Source organism: Schistocerca cancellata, chromosome 11, assembly GCF_023864275.1.
Source record: "Schistocerca cancellata isolate TAMUIC-IGC-003103 chromosome 11, iqSchCanc2.1, whole genome shotgun sequence".
NCBI classification, from domain to species: Eukaryota; Metazoa; Arthropoda; class Insecta; order Orthoptera; family Acrididae; genus Schistocerca; species Schistocerca cancellata.
In genome coordinates, this window is record NC_064636.1 from 76,489,632 (window position 1) to 76,513,146 (window position 23,515).

Sequence of the window (23,515 nt, forward strand, 5' to 3'; positions counted from 1 at the left end):
GTCATGCAATTCCTTGAGGTTGAAATAGGTCACCACTCTCCACGTTGTGCTGTATAGTTTCACACTGCCCTGGTTGTCGTAATACATTCCTGGTGCAGACTGGAATTTTTGCACTCTTACATCTTGTGGGTTTGCTTCGCGTCCTGCGAGTCCGACCTGCCATATACTCCCGAATATCGCTGTCATCCACAAAGCCCTCATCAGTGGCATCTGTAATAGAAATGCACGTGTCACTCTTATGTTTGGCTATCGCCTGCAATCTGTTCACTTCCTCTACCACGAACAACTAAAAGATATTCTTGCCTGCTTAGTAAAATTCCTTCAGCCTATTCGCGTGCACTTTTATACATTTATTTCCTTTTAGTCTAATTATCAAGTTCGGTCCCTGTACATCTACTACAGTAAACGATCCTTGCCACTGGCTGTCTAACTTCCTTGAGCGTCCCCGATGCACGCTTTCATCATACAGTAATACGCGATCGTCTTTTTTAAATTCTCTCGGGTTCTGCGTTTTATCGTAATCGCTTTTATTCCTGATTTTGCTTTCCTGTGTTGCCTTACGGGCCTCTTGGTGTACTAACTGCAGTCGCTGTCGGATTTCCGTCACGTAATCATCATAATTGTAGATCACGTTGGCTGGCTTCTTCTGTAACCACCCTGGCAGATTACACTTCCTGCCGAAGAATAACTGGAATGGAGTGTATCCCGTGGTACTGTGTGGTGTTGTGTTGTACACAAAACATGCGAACGATACCCATTTGTCTCAATCCGTCTGGTCCCGGTTCACGTAATGTCATAACATCTCGTGTTAGCGTGCGGTGCGTACGTTCTAATGCTCCGTTTGACTGCGGATGATACGCCGTTGTTTGTATCTTCTCTATTCTCAGTAATTTGCAGACTCGTCTCATTGTATCACCAATAAAATTACTCCCCATGTCACTTAATAGGGCGGTCGGAACGCCGAACTTCAAAATAATGTTTTCTACTAACTTTCGAGTGACTGTATCTGCGTCCTGTCGAGGAATCGGTTCAGCTACTACAAACTCCGTAAGAGAGTCTTGAAAGGTCAAAATATACTTGTGGCCAACTCGGGTAACTGGTAAGAGACCTACTATATCAATGTCACATCGCTCAAATATGAATTCGGGAGTCGGAGTTAGTTCTATCGGCTGCTTCGTTTTTGCTTGGGTTATCTTATTCTTTTGACAACTTTCACACATTCTTATGAATTTTTCTATATCGGCTTTCATACCCGGCCAGGTACAGTACTGCTTTATTCGCGCATATGTTCTTCCCATTCCCTGATGGCCTCCTATGGGAGATATGTGCATCTGTTTTAGGATTTCCAATTTGTCCTCTGCGCTTAGAACGTCTTCTTCGTTTATCGGCGGTGCGGCTCCGTCTTCACTTATCTCGGTCGCGTCAGCTGTTTCCTCGGGGTCTGTTATCTCAGCTGTCGCTACTGCTTCTGTCGCTGCTTCGTTATCTACTTCTCGGTTCTTGTCCCACTGTGCGGCGTCCGCCTTTATTTCTCCTTGCCTCCCGCTATCCTGCGGTACTTTCTTATCGTTGTCTTGTACACTCCGAATCCGTGATAATGCATCAGCTACGTGGTTTTTTCATATTCCTCCAATTTTAGCCGAAGTTTCATTAATCGAGATGATGGATCTGTGATACTGCCTAACCACATCAGGGGTTTGTGGTCCGTGAGTATTTTGAATTTCCTCGCAAACAGATAAGGACGAAAATATTTAACAGTCCACACTATAGCAGTTAACGCCCGATCTATTGTACTATAGTTTATCTCTGCTTTATTGAGAGTGCGCGATATATACGCAACCGGTAAATCTTTTCCTATAGGACCTTGACTCAGATATGCTCCTACCGCGTATTTGCTGGCGTCTGTGGTTACCAAAAATTCCTTAGTGAAATCTGGGTACTGTAGTATTGGAGGTTTGGTTAACTTCTCTTTCAAGGTCTGAAAAGCTTCCTGTTGCACTTCGCCCCATTCGTACGGAACTCCCTTTTTCAGTAGTTCATGTAGAGGCTTGGCAATTTTACTAAAATTGCTCAAAAACCGTCGGTAATATCCGACCATCCCCAGATAACATTTCAATTCCGTAGTTGTCTTTGGCGGCGGGTAATTTTCTATTGCCGTTACTTTCGTGGGATTGGGTTTCAAACCTTCTGGTAACTTCTGTCCGCAAGAATTCGCATTTGTCGACCTGCAACTTTAGGTTCGCTTCCCTTAAATGTTCAAATACTTCTTCAAGGCGTGCGTTATGCTCCTCGAGCGATGCACCTACGATGACGATGTCATCTAGATAAATGAACACTTTATTCCGTTGCACGCCCGTCAGCACGGTGTTCATTAGCCGTTGAAATGTAGATGGGGCCGTTTTTAAGCCCACGGCCATTCTATTATATTCGTAATGTCCTGTCGGCGTACTAAATGCCGTCTTTTCCCGATCCTCCTCATCTATTAATACTTGGTAGTATCCCTTCGCGAGATCTAATGTTGAAAAATATTTTGCCTTTCCTAGACTATCTAGAATTTCGTCAATTCTAGGTAACTGGTAAACCATATTTATCGAGACATCATTTAGTTTCCTATAATCGACAACTACTCTCCATTTGGGTTTACCACTAGCATCAAGTTTCTTTAGCAATAATAACAAGGGGAAATTAAATGGACTGGCACTCGGCGAGATTATGCCGTCTCTCGACATGCCCGGAATTTCCATTTGCAGTGCATCCTGCTGTGCTTGTGGGATGCGATACGGTCTTTGATTTATAACTGTTCCTTCAGCTTCCGGTGTTAGTGGGATCTGGTGCTTCACTACGGTAGTGTAGGTGAGCATGTCCCCTGGTAAGTGAAACACGTCGTTATACGCCAAGCACAATTCCCGTATGGCGTTGTGTTCCTCCCGATTTAAGTGGTCTATACGCATATTTTCCATTAACAACTTTTGCCGCGTTTTTCTCTCGATCCTCCTGTTCTGGGGTGCACGTCTAACTTTGTAGCTACTGGGTGGTGGGACCTCTTCTGCTAGTACTTCTGGCACCCTAAACCGCACTTCTTGGGTTCGGGTATTCATTACACTCGTTATACGTGTTCCATCTTGGACGGCCACTACGGCTTCTGGTATATAGACCCCTGGTCTAATTTCTTGTTTGGGAATTACTGCCTCCCTACTTATTTTCCGCGTCACGCGGACTCTTATAAACCTCTCTTCCCGGGGTCCTATCTTGACTTCTTCCAGATCCTCCGGGGCTAGCGACTTGTCACGCCTACTCGTCGTGATATTACAGGGCTTCTTTGCTCGTTCTGGCAACTCTTCGTTTCGAATAACTTCACTGTCATCTGGCGTCGCACAATTCTTACAAGTTGGCGCAACCGGCACTCGGCTGTCTCGCCTCGTGGGGTATTTGGAGTAACCGCCACCCTTACTATCTGTATAACTTGGACCGCTATCTCTTATTTGTTTCCCAGCGACTGCACGCGCACGCGTCGTAACCTCGACGGGCGCCTTATCTCCTCGTGCTACATCTGCGTAACTGGCTCTTACCTCCATCCCAATCTTACCACTTTGCGCAACTAATCGATTTGCAGTGTCCTCTTCGCACACTTCTCGTAATTCTACCCATTCGTCTTGCACATACATTCTCCGTCGCCCATAATCCAGCACGACTTTATGTTCGTCCAGGAACTCCCGTCCAAGTAACCCGTCAAACGGCAGATCAAGACATTCATATACAACTTGAAACTGAGTAACCCATTTTCTTCCTATACCGTTACTTAATTCGATTAATACAGGACCCTCCATCCTGACCTCTTCATTGACGATACTGTTTGTCACTGCCCTTTCGGTTTCCTTCTTTACACCATCCCTCAAAACCCTGGATTTAATGAGGTTAATGTGGATCCCACTATCTATTAGTAATCTCATCTCAGTTCCTTTTACATCTTTGCTCCTCACGCATATATAGTCTTTTTGCCCCTGCATTCTGCAGCTCTTATTATTCCTGACGCAGCGTAATGGAACTGCGGCATTACGCCCTCTTCTCGTCCCCCACTTCCCCTAAATTCCCGCACTTCAATTTCCTTGACTGGTAATCGATTTCGGTCTGTCCCCTGGGAGCCGCCCTTTACCACGTCTGTCTTTCGGACGGTATACTTTGTTCTACATTCACGCGCTACATGCCCTTCTTTTCCGCAATTAAAGCATTTCGTACTACTTTTCCTTCCAGTCCTGCTTGCTGTCGCCACGCGGCGTTTATCTCGCTCGGACGTTATCGCACATTCCTCCGTTGCGGATAAGTCAATAGCCTCTGACAGGGTTATCCGTTCGCCGTGTGCCCGTATTACTGTTTTTATTCTCTCGTCGTATAATCCCTGTATGAACACGGCCCGTCCTACCTTCCCTATCAGCGCATTGCATCCTGCAATCTCGTCCTCATCTATGACCCTCTTCATTGCCTCTCGAAAGTGGAACTGTATAGAATCATCGCGAGAGCCCCATTGAGCCACACTTTCACCGTTTTCCTGCCTACTATTAAACATGGTACAAGCATAGTAGTCAATTGTGCGCTTGCTCTCATAATTTTCCAACAATATAGACCTCACGGCAGACCAAGTCTCTGTATGATCTCTAACCAATAGTTTACTGTGGGCTGAGCCCGTTATCTGACCAATAATGAACTTCAGAAACCCTTGCTTATAACTAGGATTCGCTAAATTGTACGCATTATCGTAATTATCAATAAATTCGGACAATCTTTCTCTGTCCCCATCAAATTTATGGCGTACCAACTTGGTAGCCTCAGTATAACTTAAATATAGCCTGCTTCCACTGGAGAGTGTCTGCGGGCCTTCGCCCGAGTCTACTTCATTGGAGGTTGACATCTCCACTAACCTTGACTCCTGCTGGCTGGCGCTGAATGTGGCGCGTCGTGGTGGCGGCGCGTAGACCCGCTCGAGATGAGCGCGGTGCGAGACGGTGCAGCTGCTGGGACGGCGGGGACCGGCGCCTCTCTACCCCGGCGGCGGCGCGATGCGACGCTGGTGCTGTGTATGCGTGAATCAGCACCTTCTGCTTAGACGTGCCGCGGCGACCCCCTGGACCCGCAACGGTGCACTGCGTCGACCCTCTGGCTCCGCAGCTGCGCGATGTGTCGACCCTCTCGTTCTGCGACGGTGCGATGTGTCGTCCCTCTCGTTCTGTGATGCTGGTGCTACTTAACGCCCCTCTGCCTATTCCAGTACTCTATACTGTCGCTTCTTCACCCGTAGATACCTCACCTATACCCCACACCTGGCACCAGAAAATGTCTAACCTCTGTCGTGTCCCACTGACGTGTCCCGAGAGGGAGTGGAAGGACTGCGTTGGTGCGCATCAGAGAACTTACTTGGCATGAGGTCTCGGTGGTGTGGGCCGCCAACTCCTCACTGCTCCGTTGTAGAGAAGGCTGCAAGGTGAGCTAGAGTACGGAACTCGGATAGGATCTTAGGGAAGCTTTCATGTATGAACACTCGATGTATAGAACGATTATACTGGAAGTATCCCTGGCACTTGTGATTTAAATAAGATTCTATACACAGTCTCCATTGATTGTCTATCTGGCTATGCAGTTGCCATTCCTAACTTCCCAAACCTAAGTCCTAATACAGCAGAGGCGAGCGCACCAGATTAAGTGTCAGCTATGTCGATTCACCCTAAGTCCCTACTTGTTGCTGTGCTCAATACTCTCCTGCAACTCTTGCAGCATCCCGACGCAGACTAACGTGGACCGGCGTCCTAAGTACCTCACTCCATCACTGTCCTTCGATCTAGCGGCTATCCGCTTTTATAGGGGGTAGTGCACCCGGCACCACTTGTTCTAGAAGGTTCTAGCACCCCCGAACTTTGAGCCCTGAGTAGGCTAGTCACGCGGCAGCATGTGATGCCTACGTGATGAACTAGCCATTCTCTACTGTTTGCTGTGTCCAAGGGTTGCCACTAACTGTGCTTGAGCCTCGTGATACTGCATACTCCGCTCTTGTTAGTCGAGTACATACTGCATACTCCGCTCTTGTTAGTCGAGTACACATTACACATTACACATGAGATAGTCTGGTCACGTCCGCCTCACTTGATCTGTAGCAATAATTTTCCAGCCTACAGCCTACATGATTTTAATTCTATCTTCTACTATTCGCGACAGTGTGATCTACCCATCTAATCTTCAGCATTCTTCTGTAGCACCACATTTCGAAAGCTTCTATTATCTTCTTGTCTAAACTATTTATTGTCCATATTTCACTTCCATACATGGCTACACTCCATACAAATACTGTCAGACACAACTTCCTGACACTTAAATCTATACTTGATGTTAACAAATTTCTCTTCTTCAGAAACACTTTCTTTGCCATTGCCAGTCTACATATTATATCCTCTCTACTTCGACCATCATCAGTTATTTTGCTCCCCAAATAGCAGAACTTATCTACTACTTTAAGCGTCTCATTTCCTAATCTAATTCCCTCAGAATCACCCGACTTAATTTGATTAAATTCCATTATCCTCATTTTGCTTTTGTTTGTGTTCATCTTATATCCTTCTTTCAAGACAGTGTCCATTCCGCTCAACTGCTCTTCCAAGTCCTTTGCTGTCTCTGACAGAATTACAATGTCATCGGTGAACCTCAAAGTTTTTATTTGTTCTCCACGGATTTTAATACCTACTCCGAATTTTTCTTTTGTTTTCTTTACTGCTTGCTCAATATACAGATTGAATAACATAGGGGAGAGGCTACAACCCTGTCTCACTCCCTTTCCAACCACTGCTTCCCTTTCATGTCACTTGACTCTTATAACTGCCATCTGGTTTCTGTACAAATTGTTATTAGCCTTTCGCTCCCTGTATTTTACCCCTACCACTTTTAGAATTTGAAAGAGAGTATTCCAATCAACATTGTCAAAAGCTTTCTCTAAGTCAGCAAATGCTAGAAACGTAGGTTTGCCTTTCTTAATGTTTCCACTAAGATAAGTCGTAGGGTCAGTATTGCCTCATGTGTTCCAACATTTCTACGGAATCGAAACTGATCTTCCCTGAGGTCGGCTTCTATCAATTTTTCCATTCGTCTGTAAAGAATTCGCGTTAGTATTTTGCAGCTGTGACTTATTAAACTGAAAGTTCAGTAATTTTCACATCTGTCTACACCTGCTTTCTTTTGGATTGGAATTATTACATTCTTCTTGAAGTCTGAGGGTATTTTGCATGTCTCATACATCTTGCTCACCAGATGGTAGAGTTTTGTCAGGACTGTCTCTCCCAAGGCTGTCAGTAGTTCTCTGGGGGCCTTGTTTCAACTCAGGTCTTTCAGTGCTCTGTCAAACTCTTCACGCAGTATCGTATCTCCCATTTCATCTTCATCTACATTGTCTTCCATTTCCATAATATTGTTCTCAAGTACATCACCCTTGTATAGACCCTCTATATACTCCTTCCACTTTTCTACTTTCCCTCCTTTGCTTAGAACTGGGTTTCCATCAAAGCTCTTGATATTCATGCAAGTGGTTCTCCTTTCTCCAAAGGTCTCTTTAATTTTCCTGTAGGCAGTATCTATCTTACCCCGAGTGAGATAAGCCTCTACATCCTTACATTTGTCCTCTAGCCATCCCTGCTTAGCCATTTTGCACTTCCTGCCGATATCATTTTTGAGATGTTTGTATTCCTTTTTGCCTGCTTCATTTCTTCTGTTACCCAAGGATTTCTACTAGCCCTCGTCTTTTTACCTACTTGATCCTCTGCTGCCTTCACTATTTCATCCCTCAAAGCTACCCATTCTTCTTCCACTGTCTTTCTTTCCCCCATTCCTGTCAATTGTTCCCTTATGCTCTCCCTGAAACTCTGTACAACCTCCGGTTCTTTCAGTTTATCCAGGTCCCATCTCCTTAAATTCCCACCTTTTTTTAGTTTCTTCAGTTTGAATCTACAGTTCATAACCAATAGATTGTGGTCAGAGTCCACATCTGCCCCTGGAAATGTCTTACAATTTAAAACCTGGTTCCTAAATCTCTGTCTTACCATTATATAATCTATCTGATACCTTTTAGTATCTCCAGGGTTCTTGCATGTATATAACCTTCTTTCATGATTCTTGAACCGAGTGTTAGCTATGATTAAGTTATACTCTGCGCAAAATTCTACCAAGCGGCTTCCTCTTTTATTTTTTAGGGTCAATCCATGTTCACCTACTATGTTTCCTTCTCTCCCTTTTCCTACTGTCGAATTCCAGTCACCCATGACTACTTGAATAATTTCTTTTATCTCATCATACATTTCATCAATTTGTTCATCATCTGCAGAGCTAGTTGGCATATAAACTTGTACTACTGTAGTAGGCGTGGGCTTCGTGTCTATCTTGGCCACAATAATGCGTTCACTATGCTGTTTGTAGTAGCATACCCATACTCATATTTTTTTTCATTATTAAACTTACTCCTGCATTACACCTATTTGATTTTGTATTTATAACCCTGTATTCGCCTTACCAGAAGTCTTGTTCCTCCTGCCACCGAACTTCACTAATTTCCACTATATCTAACTTTAACCTATCCATTTCCCTTTTTAAATTTTCTAACCTACCTGCACGATTAAGGGATCTGACATTTCACGCTCCGATCCGTAGAACGCCAGTTTTCTTTCTCCTGATAACGACGTCCTCCTGAGTACTCCCCGCCCGGAGATCCGAATGGGGGACTATTTTACCTCCAGAATATTTTACCCAAAAGGATGCCATCATCATTTAACCGTACTGTAAAGCTGCATGCCCTCGGGAAAAATTACAGCTGTAGTTTCCCCTTGCTTTCAACCGTTCACAGTACGAGCACAGCAAGGCCGGTTTGGTTAGTGTTACAAGGCCAGATCAGTCAATCATCCAGACTGTTGCCCCTGCAACTACTGAAAAGGCTGCTGCCCCTCTTCAGGAACCACACGTTTGTCTGGCCTCCCAACAGATACCCCTCCGTTATGGTTGCACCTATGGTACGGCTATCTGTATCGTTGAGGCTCACAAGCCTCCCCACCGATGGCAAGGTCCACGGTTCATGGGGGGGAGTTTTTATGTATGCTGACATTTATTCATTTTCATATAGCTATATGGGGTAGTGGATTCCTGAGTTTTGAGTCTTCAACTTGGGAATAGGTCACATCATATGATCTGAAGATTGGGTAGTACGTTTATCTCACCATAAACAGTTTTATTAAAGTGTTCAGGTTTCAAAATACTTGAAGCTGTAAAAGATGTTAGCTGCAGTATTGTAAGCTGTTTGAATATTTTTTTGGTTGTGAAAAATAGGTTGAGAGAGAGAAAAGTGTTTCTTAACAATGGAGTATTTTTCAGTTATTGTTAAACTTGTGCAAATATTGCTCGTGAAATATTTTACAGACTGAATTCTTGAAAGAAAGGTTTCGTCCATTAGTTTACAGATATTTGTTGTTGTTGCAGTTGCTGCTGTTGTGGTACCAGAGTAGTTATATGGACTACAAAACTGGGGGTAGAAATGAATAGAGAGAGAATTCATCTATTTCTATTTTTTATTTTAAATATCGTGTACAATGAAGTACATGATGTTATTCCTCTAGTGCTGTATGTTGTGGTTTTATTACCATTTCGACCGGCTGCTGATGGTTGTCCTACCTGGCGAAGTCGGTGGGGTCTTCCTATCCTCATTCCTGGCCCCTCTGTCAGCTCTCACCTGCAACAGCTCAGCCGCCACCTCTGCGTGGCCATGAAACGTCGTCGAGTGCAGCGGCATTCACCCCCACCGATTCCTGGCGTTTGGGTCGGCCGAGGCCCCCAGCGGAAGCTGCAGCTCAGCCGTGTGAACACTCCCTGCAGCCACGTGCAGAGGTGTGTTGCGCCAGCTGATCTTTTTGGTACTTTTTGTGAAACAGCCATCGGAAACGAGAGAGAGAGAGAGAGAGAGAGAGAGAGAGAGAGAGAGAGAGAGAGACAGAGCTACTGCTTTTATATGAAAGTTGTACAGAAAGGCCTTCATCAAAATGCACCCCCCCCCACCCCCCACCCCCAACCATCACACACACACACACACACACACACACACACACACACACACACACACACACACACACACACACACACCGAAGAAAAGAAACTGTCACTGTCACAGATGTGAAACTGCGAGCAGTTTTGAATACACCACTGCCTAGTAACAAGTCACAAATTGAGAAATCTGCCTTCTATTATACAGAATAATCAGAAGCTGCCACCTCTGCACTGCTCGCCTACCTCACACCAGGCAGTTCACCCATCTCCACATGTCCACTCCGTGCTCCACAGTGTAGGGTGTCGCATCCCAAGCGTGGGTATTGTGAGGGATTGAGCGACACGGTTTGTGAAAGGGATTTAGCCGGTTGATTTAGTGAGAGGGAGACTTTTTGATCTGGCTAAGATGTGGAAATCCCCAGTGTGAAGGTACCAGGCTAGGAAGCGGGTGGAATTAAAGTCTTGCTAACTTTAACAATTTGCAGTTTATTTGGAATAATTACAGCTCACCGTAACTGTGTGGTGATTGCTTTCACAGGAAGGCCAAGTCTAATACAGGGACGGTGACTGATACCACCGTTCCCCCTGCCTTCTAGATGCTCTGCAATACTTCCTAGTGCCCTACTTCAGAGTCCCGCAGCTACGCCCTAACGCTCTTCAGTGACTATCTCCGGTTGCCAGTTCCTCGGCCCGAGTCGGCTGCTGCTATCGCGCCGGCTGCTGTCGCTACCTAGAGCCTAAAGTCGAGAGACGAACGAGAAGACCGACCCGCAGAGCGGCGTGCTCCCGAATTTTGTTAGCGCTTCCCCTTCGACCTCGCCAGCACTGGGCGTGGCGTAGCGTCGAAGGCAGCCTGTCCTTATTTGGTTTAATTTAAGTATTATTGTTCTTCAGAGGCTGGGTGGAGGGGTAGAGGCGCCTCTCCCTGTATGGTCACGCACTGTGTCCCGCGCCCCATCATTGCCTCCTCGTGACGTAGTGCTGTCCCCACAGAGGGCCCTCTTTCTTTCTCTCTCCACTCCCAGACCCCTCTCTCTAGCCAGGAATGCTTTCTGTTGATAGTCTTAATTGATTGCTTATCACGAGTCCCTGCACAGAGCTTCGTTTGTATCTGTCGGCTGTTTGCTTTCTTATCAAGTGCCGCTGCCCGACAGGTTTCGAAATACTTGAGGCCGTGAATGATGATTACTCCTGAAGTATTTTACAGACTGAGTTCTCGAAAAAAAAAAGGTTTCTCACGTTAGTTTACAGATATTTGCTGATGTTGCAGTTGTTGTTGTTGTGTTACCAGAGTAGTTATATGGACTATAAAACTGGGGGTAGAAATGAATAGAGAGAGAATTCATCTATTTCTATTTTTTATTTTAAATATCGTGTACAATGAAGTACGTGATGTTATTCCTTTGAGTGTTGTATGTTGGGGTTCTATTACCATTTCGATCGGTTGCTGCTCGTTTTGCTGCCGGGCGAAGTCCGTGGGCTCTTCTTATCCTCACTTCTGGCCCCCCTGTCAGCTCTCACCTGCAACAGCTCAGCCGCCACCTCCGCGTGGCCACGAAAAGACGTCGAGTGCAGCGGCATCCACCCCCACCGATTCCTGGCATTTGGATCGGCCGAGGCCCACAGCGGAAGCTGCACCACAGGCGTGTGACCACGCCCTGCAGCCAACTGCAGAGGCATGTTGTGCCAGCTGGTCCTGCTGCCCAGCTCTGCGCTGCTCCCACTTGTCCCTCCCACACTTCTCAGTGCAGGGCGATCCAGCTGTCCTCGTCCATCGCCCCCACGTCTGCCTCTGCTGCCAGCAACCTCGCGTAGTTGCTCCACCGCCCCCTGCTTAGCCACCTCTTATTGGCCTCCTCTGTTTCTTTTCTAGAGAGACGTTCCTGCACAAAACAGCTACATTCTTACACTCTACTGTGTGTGTGTGGTGTGTGTGTGTATGTGTGTGTGTGTGTGTGTGTGTGTGTGTGTGTGTGATGTCGTCTAATTTTGATGGAGACCTTAGTGGCCAAAACTAAATTTGTGACAGTCTCTTTGTTGTGCCTATTGCCCATCTGTAACTCAGCGTCGCTGGTTTATTGTGAGGGGCAACTTTCCTTTTCACAATATCATAATTACATTAAGTGTTTATATACGTTGACGTTTATACATTTTCATAAAACTACCCTATGTAATCAAAAGTATCCAGACATCCCCAAAAACATGTTTTTCATTGTGCTGCCACTTACTGCCAGGTACTCCATATCAGCAACCTCAGTAGTTGCTAGACATCGTGAGACAACAGAATGTGGTGCTCTGTGGAACTCGTGGACTTTGAACGTGGTCAGGAGATTGGATGTCACTTGTTGTGTCCTACATCTGTTCACAAGATTTCCACACACGTAAACATTCCTAGGTCCACTCTTTCAGATGTGATAATGAAGTGGAAACTTGAAGCTCAAAAGCGTACAGGCTGACCTCGTCTGTTAGCTGAAGGAGACTGCCGACAGTTGAAGAGGGTCATATTGTGTGATAGTCAGACATCAATCCAGACCATCACACAGAAATTCCAAACTGAATCGATATCCACTGCAAGTATTTTGACAGTTAGGCGGGAGTTGAGAAAACTTGGATTTAATGGCTGAGCGACTGCTTGTAAGCCACTCGTCACGCCGATAAATGGCTAACGATGCCTCGCTTGGTCTAAGGAGCGCAAATATTGGATGATTGAACAGTGGAAAAACATTATGTGGAATCCAGAATGAGATTTTCACTCTGCAGCGGAGTGTGTGGTGATATGAAACTTCCTGGCAGATTGAAACTGTGTGCCGAACTGAGATTCGAACTCGGAACCTTTGTCTTTCGCGGGCAAGTACTCTACCATCTGAGCTACCCAAGCATGACTCACGCCCCGTCCTCACAGCTTTACTTCTGCCAGTACCTCGTCTCTTACCTTCCAAACTTTACAGAAGCTCTGCTGCGAACCTTGCAGAAGTAGCACTCCTGAAAGAAAGGATATTGCGGAGACATGGCTTAGTCACAGCCTTGGGGATATATCCAGCATACACTCCGCTGCAGAGGGAAAATCTCATTCTGGAAACATCCGCCAGGCTGTGGCTAAGCCATGTCTCTGCAATATACTTTCTTTCTTTCAGGAGTGCTAGTACTGCAAGGTTCGCAGGAGCTGCAAAGTTTGGAAGGTAGGAGACGAGGTACTGGCAGAACTAAAGCTGTGAGCTTGGGGTGTGAGTCATGGGTAGCTCAGATGGTAGAGTAGTTGCCTATGAAACGTCACGTGGAATGAGGATTCATGGTACACAGTGTGGCAATCTGATGGCAGGGTGTGGGTATGGCGAATGCCTGGTGATCGTCATCTGCCAGCATGTGCAGCAAGCAGCAACAGTAAAATTCCGAGGCTGTGGTGTTACGGTGTGATCATGTTTTCCATGGAGGAGCTTGCACCCCTTGTTGTTTTCTGTGGCGCTATCACAGCACGGACCTACATTCATGTTTTAAGCACCTTCTTGCTTCTCACTGTTGAAGAGCTATTTGGGGATGGCGATTGCATCTTTCAACACGATTGATCACCTGTTCATAATGCACAGCCTGTGGCAGAGTGGTTATACTACAGTGACATCCCTGTAGTGGACTGACCTGCACAGATTTCTGACATGGATCCTACAGAAACTTTGGGATGTTTTGAAGAATGGGCTGCCATTCCCCAAGAAACCTTCCAGAACCTGATTCAACATATGACTACGAGAGTGGAAGCTGTCGTCAAGGCTAAGAGTGGGCCAACAGCATATTGAATTCCAGCATTGACGGTGGATGGCACCACGAACTTGCGTAAGTCATTTTCAGTCAGGTGTTCGGATACTTTTTATCACATATTGTATATGGGGTAGTGGATTTTTGGTTTTTGAGTCTTCAATTTTGGAATCAGTCACCTCAACAATCTGAAGATCAGTTAGTACGTTTATCTCACCTTAACCAGTTTCATTGAAGTGTTCAGGTTTCGAAATACTTGAAGCTGTGAAAGACGATTGCTCGTGAAATATTTTACAGACTGAGTTGTCGAAATAAATGTTTCTCGCATTAGTTTACAGATATTTGCTGTTGTTGCAGATATTGTTGTGGACTACAAAACTGGGGGTAGAAATGAATACAGAGAGATTTCATCTATTTCTATTTTTTATTTTAAATATCGTGTACAATGAAGTACATGTTATTCCTTTAGTGCTGTATGTTGTGGTTTTATTACCATTTCGACCGGCTGCTGATGGTTTTCCTGCCTGGCGAAGTCGGTGGGGTCTTCCTATCCTCATTCCTGGCCCCTCTGTCAGCTCTCACCTGCAACAGCTCAGCCGCCACCTCTGCGTGGCCACGAAACGACGTCGAGTGCCGCGGCATTCACCCCCACCGATTCCTGGCGTTTGGGTCGGCCGAGGCCCCCAGCGGAAGTTGCACCTCAGCCGTGTGAACACTCCCTGCAGCCACGTGCACAGGTGTGTTGCGCCAGCTAATCCTGGTGCCCATCTCTGCGCTACCCCCAATGTCCCTCCCACACTTCTCAGTACAGGGCGGTCCAGCTGTCCCCGTCCCTCATCCCCATGTCTGCCCCTGTTGTCAACAAAGCGCATAGCTGCTCTTCCGCCCTGTCCTCGGCCGCCTCTATCAGCCTCCTCCGTCTCTCTTGTACAGAGAGCCATGTGATCTCTCCGTGCAGTGCAGCCAACTGCAGAGGCAGGTTGTGCCAGCTAATCCTGGTGCCCACCTCTGCGCTACCCCCATGTCCCTCCCACACTTCTCACTACAGGGCGGTCCAGCTGTCCCTGTCCCTCGTCCCCATGTCTGCCTCTGTTGTCAACAAAGCGCATAGCTGCTCTTCCGCCCTGTCCTCGACCGCCTCTATCAGCCTCCTCCGTCTCTTGTACAGAGAGCCATGTGTTCTCTCCCTGCAGCCAACTGCAGAGGCAGGTTGTGCCAGCTATTCCTGGTGCCCACCTCTGCGCTGCCCCCACATGTCCCTCCCGCACTTCTCAGTGCAGGGCGATCCAGCTGTCCTCGTCCCTCGCCCCCACGTCCGCCCCTGCTGCCATTGGCACAGAACATGCACCAAAGGCTATATTGCTTAATTTGTGGAGGACAAATTACACCATTTGAAAAATATGGTGGCTTGGTAACCATATTAATTTTCATATCAGTTAGAAGTGGTTGTAGTGGCGGATTTTGCCAGGAATCTGATAATTTATATAAGCAATTTTCACAAATGGTAAATACGAATTGCTTATAAGTAATTTCATAAAAAAACATTTTAATTTTAAATCGACTTTGCCAGAATGTAGTAGTATCGAAGAAAGACATTGTGGTTAAAGCGAGTGTCTCCCATGGAACTGGAATTCCAGCTCTTATTTTGGAAGCTGCTTCTATTGCATCATTTACAATTTCGCCCTGTCCTAGGCCGCCTCTATCAGCCTCCTCCGTCTCTCTTCTACAGAGAGCCATGTGATCTCTCCCTGCAGCCAACTGCAGAGGCAGGTTGTGCCAGCTATTCCTGGTGCCCACCTCTGCGCTGCCCCCACATGTCCCTCCCGCACTTCTCAGTGCAGGGCGATCCAGCTGTCTCCCATGGAACTGGAATTCCAGCTCTTATTTTGGAAGCTGCTTCTATTGCATCATTTACAATTTCGCCCTGTCCTCGGCCGCCTCTATCAGCCTCCTCCGTCTCTCTTGTACAGAGAGCCATGTGATCTCTCCGTGCAGTGCAGCCAACTGCAGAGGCAGGTTGTGCCAGCTAATCCTGGTGCCCACCTCTGCGCTACCCCCATGTCCCTCCCACACTTCTCATTACAGGGCGGTCCAGCTGTCCCCGTCCCTCGTCCCCATGTCTGCCTCTGTTGTCAACAAAGCGCATAGCTGCTCTTCCGCCCTGTCCTCGACCGCCTCTATCAGCCTCCTCCGTCTCTCTTGTACAGAGAGCCATGTGTTCTCTCCCTGCAGCCAACTGCAGAGGCAGGTTGTGCCAGCTAATCCTGGTACCCACCTCTGCGCTACCCCCAATGTCCCTCCCACACTTCTCACTACAGGGTGGTCCAGCTGTCCCCGTCCCTCATCCCCATGTCTGCCCCTGTTGTCAACGAAGCGCATAGCTGCTCTTCCGCCCTGTCCTCGGCCGCCTCTATCAGCCTCCTCCGTCTCTCTTCTACAGAGAGCCATGTGATCTCTCCCTGCAGCCAACTGCAGAGGCAGGTTGTGCCAGCTATTCCTGGTGCCCACCTCTGCGCTGCCCCCACATGTCCCTCCCGCACTTCTCAGTGCAGGGCGATCCAGCTGTCCTCGTCCCTCGCCCCCACGTCCGCCCCTGCTGCCATTGGCACAGAACATGCACCAAAGGCTATATTGCTTAATTTGTGGAGGACAAATTACACCATTTGAAAAATATGGTGGCTTGGTAACCATATTAATTTTCATATCAGTTAGAAGTGGTTGTAGTAGCGGATTTTGCCAGGAATCTGATAATTTATATAAGCAATTTTCACAAATGGTAAATACGAATTGCTTATAAGTAATTTCATAAAAAAACATTTTAATTTTAAATCGACTTTGCCAGAATGTAGTAGTATCGAAGAAAGACATTGTGGTTAAAGCGAGTGTCTCCCATGGAACTGGAATTCCAGCTCTTATTTTGGAAGCTGCTTCTATTGCATCATTTACAATTTCGCCCTGTCCTCGGCCGCCTCTATCAGCCTCCTCCGTCTCTCTTCTACAGAGAGCCATGTGATCTCTCCCTGCAGCCAACTGCAGAGGCAGGTTGTGCCAGCTATTCCTGGTGCTCACCTCTGCGCTGCCCCCACATGTCCCTCCCGCACTTCTCAGTGCAGGGCGATCCAGCTGTCCTCGTCCCTCGCTTCCACGTCCGCCCCTGCTGCCATTGGCACAGAACATGCACCAAAGGACAAATTACACCATTTGAAAAATATGGTGGCTTGGTAACCATATTAATTTTCATATCAGTTAGAAGTGGTTGTAGTAGCGGATTTTGCCAGGAATCTGATAATTTATATAAGCAATTTTCACAAATGGTAAATACGAATTGCTTATAAGTAATTTCATAAAAAAACATTTTAATTTTAAATCGACTTTGCCAGAATGTAGTAGTATCGAAGAAAGACATTGTGGTTAAAGCGAGTGTCTCCCATGGAACTGGAATTCCAGCTCTTATTTTGGAAGATGCTTCTATTGCATCATTTACAATTTCGTTAATCATTGGGACATTTTCACTTCTATCAAAAATATAGCATTCTGGCAGTCTATATGAATTCAGCATGAAATTGAATTTTGAATATCTGAATTCCAGTAAAATATCATCTCGTATGGTTTGTGGTACTTCTAATTGATACACATCTAAAGCATTTGTAAGTCTTCCACAAACAGCAATTCGTGCAAGTTTGTACAAAGTGTCCATTATACAGAAATGTACTTACTGTTTCTGGGAGCTCGTCACACACAATAGACTTTTTCGAGGTGTAGTCAGAGGACATACTGTGAAGACAACAGTTTTACGCCCCTTATATACTAGATTGGTTGCTAAGCAATTTCAGTTATCAATACTTACATTTCTATCATTCCAGATTACATTACCGAACAGCACGTGTTGGGCAACCTTTTGCTGGCGTGGGTGCTTGCTCAGATAATTGTCCTAAAAGGACAAATTATCTCGGCGGGACAGTGACGCCGCCATCGCGACCTTGGGACCCCGGGGGCCCCTTTTTTTTTTTATTAGTTGCAGACCCTCGAATCATGAAACGACGCGACGCAGTCATGTTTCGATTCATGAGGAACTTACCCGTCGGCTTTGACCCATGACGTCACAAATGTAGCGGAAACGACCATAAACAACAATTCCAATATGGCGGATATAAAAACATCGCATACGTATTATAAACACTGAAATACACAAGTTTCACAAAAAGCCTAATGACTCTAACGGGACAAGCGTGGGAAATTAGGGGTTTGTGGGTGGGGACAAACTAAATATACACAAATGTAGCCACCGACCGCCATACAAAACCACGCAATACAACGAAATAAATCAACATTACAAAACTGACCCCCCCCCCCCCCCCCCCGCCAAAAAAAAAAAACTCCCAACCTAACCTCGTATTCAGTGCTACGCTACAGATCAATGTGTAGGTCCCTAACATCACGGGTCAAAGCCGACGCATGAGATCAGATATTTCTGTTGACACAAAACATACATCAAAAACAAAAAAAAAACGGAACTTACCTCAAAAAAGTTCCAGCCCCAGAAACTAGATTGGCCACCACAATCACACACAAATGCACCCTAACTAACCACTTTCGGCCTATACATTTTACCCACAGCCCTTAAAAAAACCCGAAAAATGCAATAGGCCTCTGGGACACTCTTCCGCCAACAGTACTCATCTAAATGAGACTGAAGGTTGGAAGAGCGCCTCTTCCCCCTCCCAAGAACTGACTTAACCGCCCCCCACATCCCCTCAATTGTGTTAGTGCAAGCCCCAGTATCATAATTCTTAAATTCTAGACTGTGGTTCACTACTAAATGATTAAATCCCGTCACCCAACCCCCTATAAGAAGAAAAAGCATCAGAAACTATTGTGGACCCGGGCTCTACATACTCCTCAATTAACCCCACTAATTCAGCCTTCGACCTCCCCTCCACAACCCTAAAAACACATTCAGTACCCCACCCCCGTGAACAACAGCCCCCCACACCCAAAGACCAGCCACAGACTTCCCCCTCCCATACTTCCTTTTACCAAACTGCGACTCGTCCACCTCCACAAGCACCCCATGCCCACCCAACTTACCCCTGTACTTAATAAATTCCGAACACACTTCACGACAAAAGGAATACCAGTCTAAAACAGTCCTCTCACTCACGCCAGTCTCAAACGCGCAAAAACTCTGTGGGCATCTATAACAAAAATAATATGTAATAAGCACAATCTCACGCATGCCCAATCTAGACTTCTCGAACCAGGTACCACGCCTTATAGAACGCCATACGCCATCTTTCCGGCAACACCACATGTATCCGTCGCTGGTCCGAGAGGCCGGAACTTTAACCAATTTCATCGCCTCAAGGCAAAGAGAACACTTAACAACTTCGGCGATTAAACCGAATAGTTGTAAGAACTTGATAAGTTCTAACGCTGTGTCGCCCATCATCGCCCTCAACCGAACACTATTAAGGCGGTCTTTCATATCCATTCCTAAACAAAAAACCACAACCAAATACACTCAATAACAAACTCACCTGACGTACAGCAATGAGCATTAAATTAAAACAAACGAAAACCATGAACACACCACCAGAGAGCACCACAAACAAAAACAAGACATCTACAAACACGCCACAATCGCAAAACAAACTCCGCGCCGTAATGACGTCACACACCACAACACGCTTACGTCACGGGTCAAAGCCGACGAGTAAGATCGAAGGTTTCTGTTGACCCTGCTGCCAGCATCGTGGATAGCTGCTCATCTGCCCCGTCCTCGACCGCCTCTATCAGCCTCCTCCATCTCTCTTGTACAGAGAGCCGTGTGATCTCTCCCTGCAGCCAACTGCAGAGGCAGGTTGTGCCAGCTAATCCTGGTGCCCACCTCTGCGCTACCCCCAATGTCCCTCCCACACTTCTCACTACAGGGCGGTCCAGCTGCCCCCGTCCCTCGTCCCCATGTCTGCCCCTGTTGTCAACAAAGCGCATAGCTGCTCTTCCGCCCTGTCCTCGGCCGCCTCTATCAGCCTCCTCCGTCTCTCTTGTACTGAGAGCCATGTGATCTCTCCCTGCAGCCAACTGCAGAGGCAGGTTGTGCCAGCTATTCCTGGTGCCCACCTCTGCACTGCCCCCACATGTCCCTCCCGCACTTCTCAGTGCAGGGCGATCCAGCTGTCCTCGTCCCTCGCCCCCACGTCCGCCCCTGCTGCCAGCATCGTGGATAGCTGCTCATCTGCCCCGTCCTCGACCGCCTCTATCAGCCTCCTCCATCTCTCTTGTACAGAGAGCCATGTGATCTCTCCCTGCAGCCAACTGCAGAGGCAGGTTGTGCCAGCTAATCCTGGTGCCCACCTCTGCGCTACCCCCAATGTCCCTCCCACACTTCTCACTACAGGGCGGTCCAGCTGCCCCCGTCCCTCGTCCCCATGTCTGCCCCTGTTGTCAACAAAGCGCATAGCTGCTCTTCCGCCCTGTCCTCGGCCGCCTCTATCAGCCTCCTCCGTCTCTCTTCTACAGAGAGCCATGTGATCTCTCCCTGCAGCCAATTGTAGAGGCAAGTTGTGCCAGCTATTCCTGGTGCCCACCTCTGCTCTGACCCCACATGTCCCTCCCACACTTCTCAGTGCAGGGCGATCCAGCTGTCCTCGTCCCTCGCCCCCACGTCCGCCCCTGCTGCCAGCATCGTGGATAGCTGCTCATCTGCCCTGTCCTCGACTGCCTCTATCAGCCTCCTCCGTCTCTCTTCTACAGAGAGCCATGTGATCTCTCCCTGCAGCCATTTGCAGAGGCAGGTTGTGCCAGCTATTCCTGGTGTCCACCTCTGCGCTGCCCCCACATGTCCCTCCCACACTTCTCAGTGCAGGGCGATCCAGCTGTCCTCGTCCCTCGCCCCCACGTCTGCCCCTTCTGCCAGCATCTTGCTGTAATGCACATCTCTCTCCGGGGGACAAATATTAATTATTATCAGTAGTAATATATTAAGCTACAAATTATTATTTCAAACCTGTGTGGTTTCCCTGGTGTGCCTAGTCGAACACAGGTCCCTGTCACGCTGCTCACTCTAACAACAGAGTACATACAGGGTTGAAGACATGGAGAAAGAAAGGTATCATCACAGTTTGAATGTAGAGTAATATAACTTTCTTACCCTTATTGGTCGTTGTTGCACACTCGTGGTCCAGTGATGAATCTCGCCATCCTCTGTTTGTTAAATCAATTTGAGGTTCAGGGTGTGTATTCTGTTGCGTAAGAACTGATGCATGTTTAAACTTCTAACTTTTATTTTATAAATTCTGATTGTGGCGATATTCAATAATTTTCCATGTAACAGCTTTTCCAATACATCATTTCGTTCCCTCTCTCCTTGGCCTTCTCGAAGCAAGCGTATTAAAAGATGTCTCAACACCAACTGCCCATTGTCTCTAGACCTGCCAAGCTCTGGTGCCTGTTCACTGAGCTTACAAACTGTGCAATACTGCCAACCTTGGTTGTACATAGATATTTTATACATCACACGTATACATCTACGAAAAACATAGTATGAAAAATGAAAAGTGTTTATAATATAGTTATGTGGCAATATACCTCACGATTGTCCTCATATTAACAGTTTCGTAACAAAATAATAATATGTTTATGTTTACGTAATTAAAGTTCACTTGCTCCTTCAAGTTGATTGACGTCACCGCACACCTCGCCAGCCAGTGGTATCGGTAGTTTAAGTAGTCTGTTACACTACACACCCCCCTCGAGATTTCATGCGAAAGAATTTCGCATGAGATCTCGACAGACATGTAATGCAATGAACCACTGACCCTACTACACAAATACTAACAATCTTCTTCAAATGTCCTCTTGTGCCCACCAATCTTCTCATCTTGAATTTATCTCCTCATCTGTCAGGTTTCAGACTTAGTACATTGGTAATTATCCTGGAATTATATAACACTCAATTAATGGCACATATTTATAATGGTATCTCACCCAGGGCATTTGTTCTCTATCATTCTGGGTTCGATTACCAAATTTGACTTACACATTTACATAAACAAATGTGCGAAGATTTCTACCAGTTATTATTAAACATGTAATACAAATGCAATAGTTTTAGAATATGGACTTTACATCAACTTAATATGTGTTTCATCCTTCTCACATCAACGAGTGTTTCCCCAAGTAATGTGGAATAGATAACAGTGTGAATCTTGAAGGGACAGTACAATGGGAGCAGGTTAACCCAGTCATCTTCAGTAGTAACATATTATCTTCATAGTTTTATAATAATTCACATCAGAGGTGACAGTGCAATGGGAACCTGTTAACCCAGTCATCCTTAGTACTAACATATTTTCTCAAACATATATAATAGTTCAAATCAGTGATGGCAGTGCAGTGGGAACATGTTAACCCAGCCATCTCTTGCATCAAAATATAGAAATGATAGTGTAGATTGCAACTTGATTTGGTTTTCAGTAGTGGATCACTAGTGTTTGAAGTTCAATAATTTTTACTAAATGTGAATCAGATAAAATATAATTCCCTAATACATCATCTCTCTAACCTAAAGAATAATGCTTTACAAGCAACAAGAGTGCATCAAAATTATCTAATCCTAACTTGTGATATCATATAGTGTACAAAAATGAAAGGAAATAAACTATATTATTATCAATATTTTACAAACCTGTGTTTATAGTACAGGGTTATTACAAATGATTGAAGCGATTTCACAGCTCTACAATAACTTTATTATTAGAGATATTTTCACAATGCTTTGCACACACATACAAAAACTCAAAAAAGTTTTTTTAGGCATTCACGAATATTTGATATGTGCCCCTTTAGTGATTTGGCAGACATCAAGCCGATAATCAAGTTCCTCCCACACTCGGCGCAGCATGTCCCCATCAATGAGTTCGAAAGCATCGTTGATGCGAGCTCGCAGTTCTGCCACGTTTCTTGGTAGAGGAGGTTTAAACACTGAATTTTTCACATAACCCCACAGAAAGAAATCGCACGGGGTTAAGTCGGGAGAGCGTGGAGGCCATGACATGAATTGCTGATCGTGATCTCCACCACGACCAATCCATCAGTTTTCCAATCTCCTGTTTAAGAAATGCCGAACATTGTGATGGAAGTGCGGTGGAGCACCATCCTGTTGAAAGATGAAGTCGGCGCTGTCGGTCTCCAGTTGTGGCACGAGCCAATTTTCCAGCATGTCCAGATACACGTGTCCTGTAATGTTTTTTTCGCAGAACAAAAAGGGGCCGTAAACTTTAAACCGTGAGATTGCACAAAACACGTTAACTTTTGGTGAATTGCGAATTTGCTGCACGAATGCGTGAGGATTCTCTATCGCCCAGATTCGCACATTGTGTCTGTTCACTTCATCATTAAGAAAAAATGTTGCTTCATCACTGAAAACAAGTTTCGCACTGAACGCATCCTCTTCCACGAGCTGTTGCAACCGCGCCGAAAATTCAAAGCGTTTGACTTTGTCATCGGGTGTCAGGGCTTGTAGCAATTGTAAACGGTAAGGCTTCTGCTTTAGCCTTTTCCGTAAGATTTTCCAAACCATCGGCTGTGGTACGTTTAGCTCCCTGCTTGCTTTATTCGTCGACTTCCGCGGGCTATGTGTGAAACTTGCCCGCACGCGTTCAGCCGTTTCTACGCTCACTGCAGGCCGACCAGTTGATTTCCCCTTACAGAG

General features: G+C 46.2%; 2 protein-coding genes and 1 long non-coding RNA gene across 3 annotated transcripts; 1 reads left to right on the top strand and 2 right to left on the bottom strand.

Annotated features, from left to right (window-relative positions):
- Positions 1-3,811: 3,811 nt before the first annotated feature.
- Positions 3,812-5,020, bottom strand: LOC126108443 (uncharacterized). Its single transcript, XM_049913657.1, has one exon. The coding sequence runs from the start codon at positions 4,904-4,906 to the stop codon at positions 3,977-3,979; it is 930 nt and encodes a 309-aa protein (XP_049769614.1). The 5' UTR covers positions 4,907-5,020; the 3' UTR covers positions 3,812-3,976.
- A 4,703-nt stretch (positions 5,021-9,723) lies between these two features.
- On the top strand, positions 9,724-14,726 carry LOC126108444 (uncharacterized). The gene is made up of 2 exons (XR_007523522.1): positions 9,724-9,900; positions 14,541-14,726. It is a non-coding gene; the product is annotated as an uncharacterized LOC126108444 (long non-coding RNA).
- Positions 14,727-14,946: 220 nt separating this feature from the next.
- LOC126108222 (uncharacterized) lies at positions 14,947-22,508 on the bottom strand. The gene is made up of 4 exons (XM_049913454.1): positions 19,662-22,508; positions 16,079-16,271; positions 15,818-15,846; positions 14,947-15,560 (listed from the first exon to the last, which is right to left on the bottom strand). Exons 1-4 carry the CDS (start codon positions 19,861-19,863, stop codon positions 14,947-14,949), a joined length of 1,038 nt encoding a protein of 345 aa, XP_049769411.1. The 5' UTR covers positions 19,864-22,508.
- Between the last annotated feature and the right edge of the window lie 1,007 nt (positions 22,509-23,515).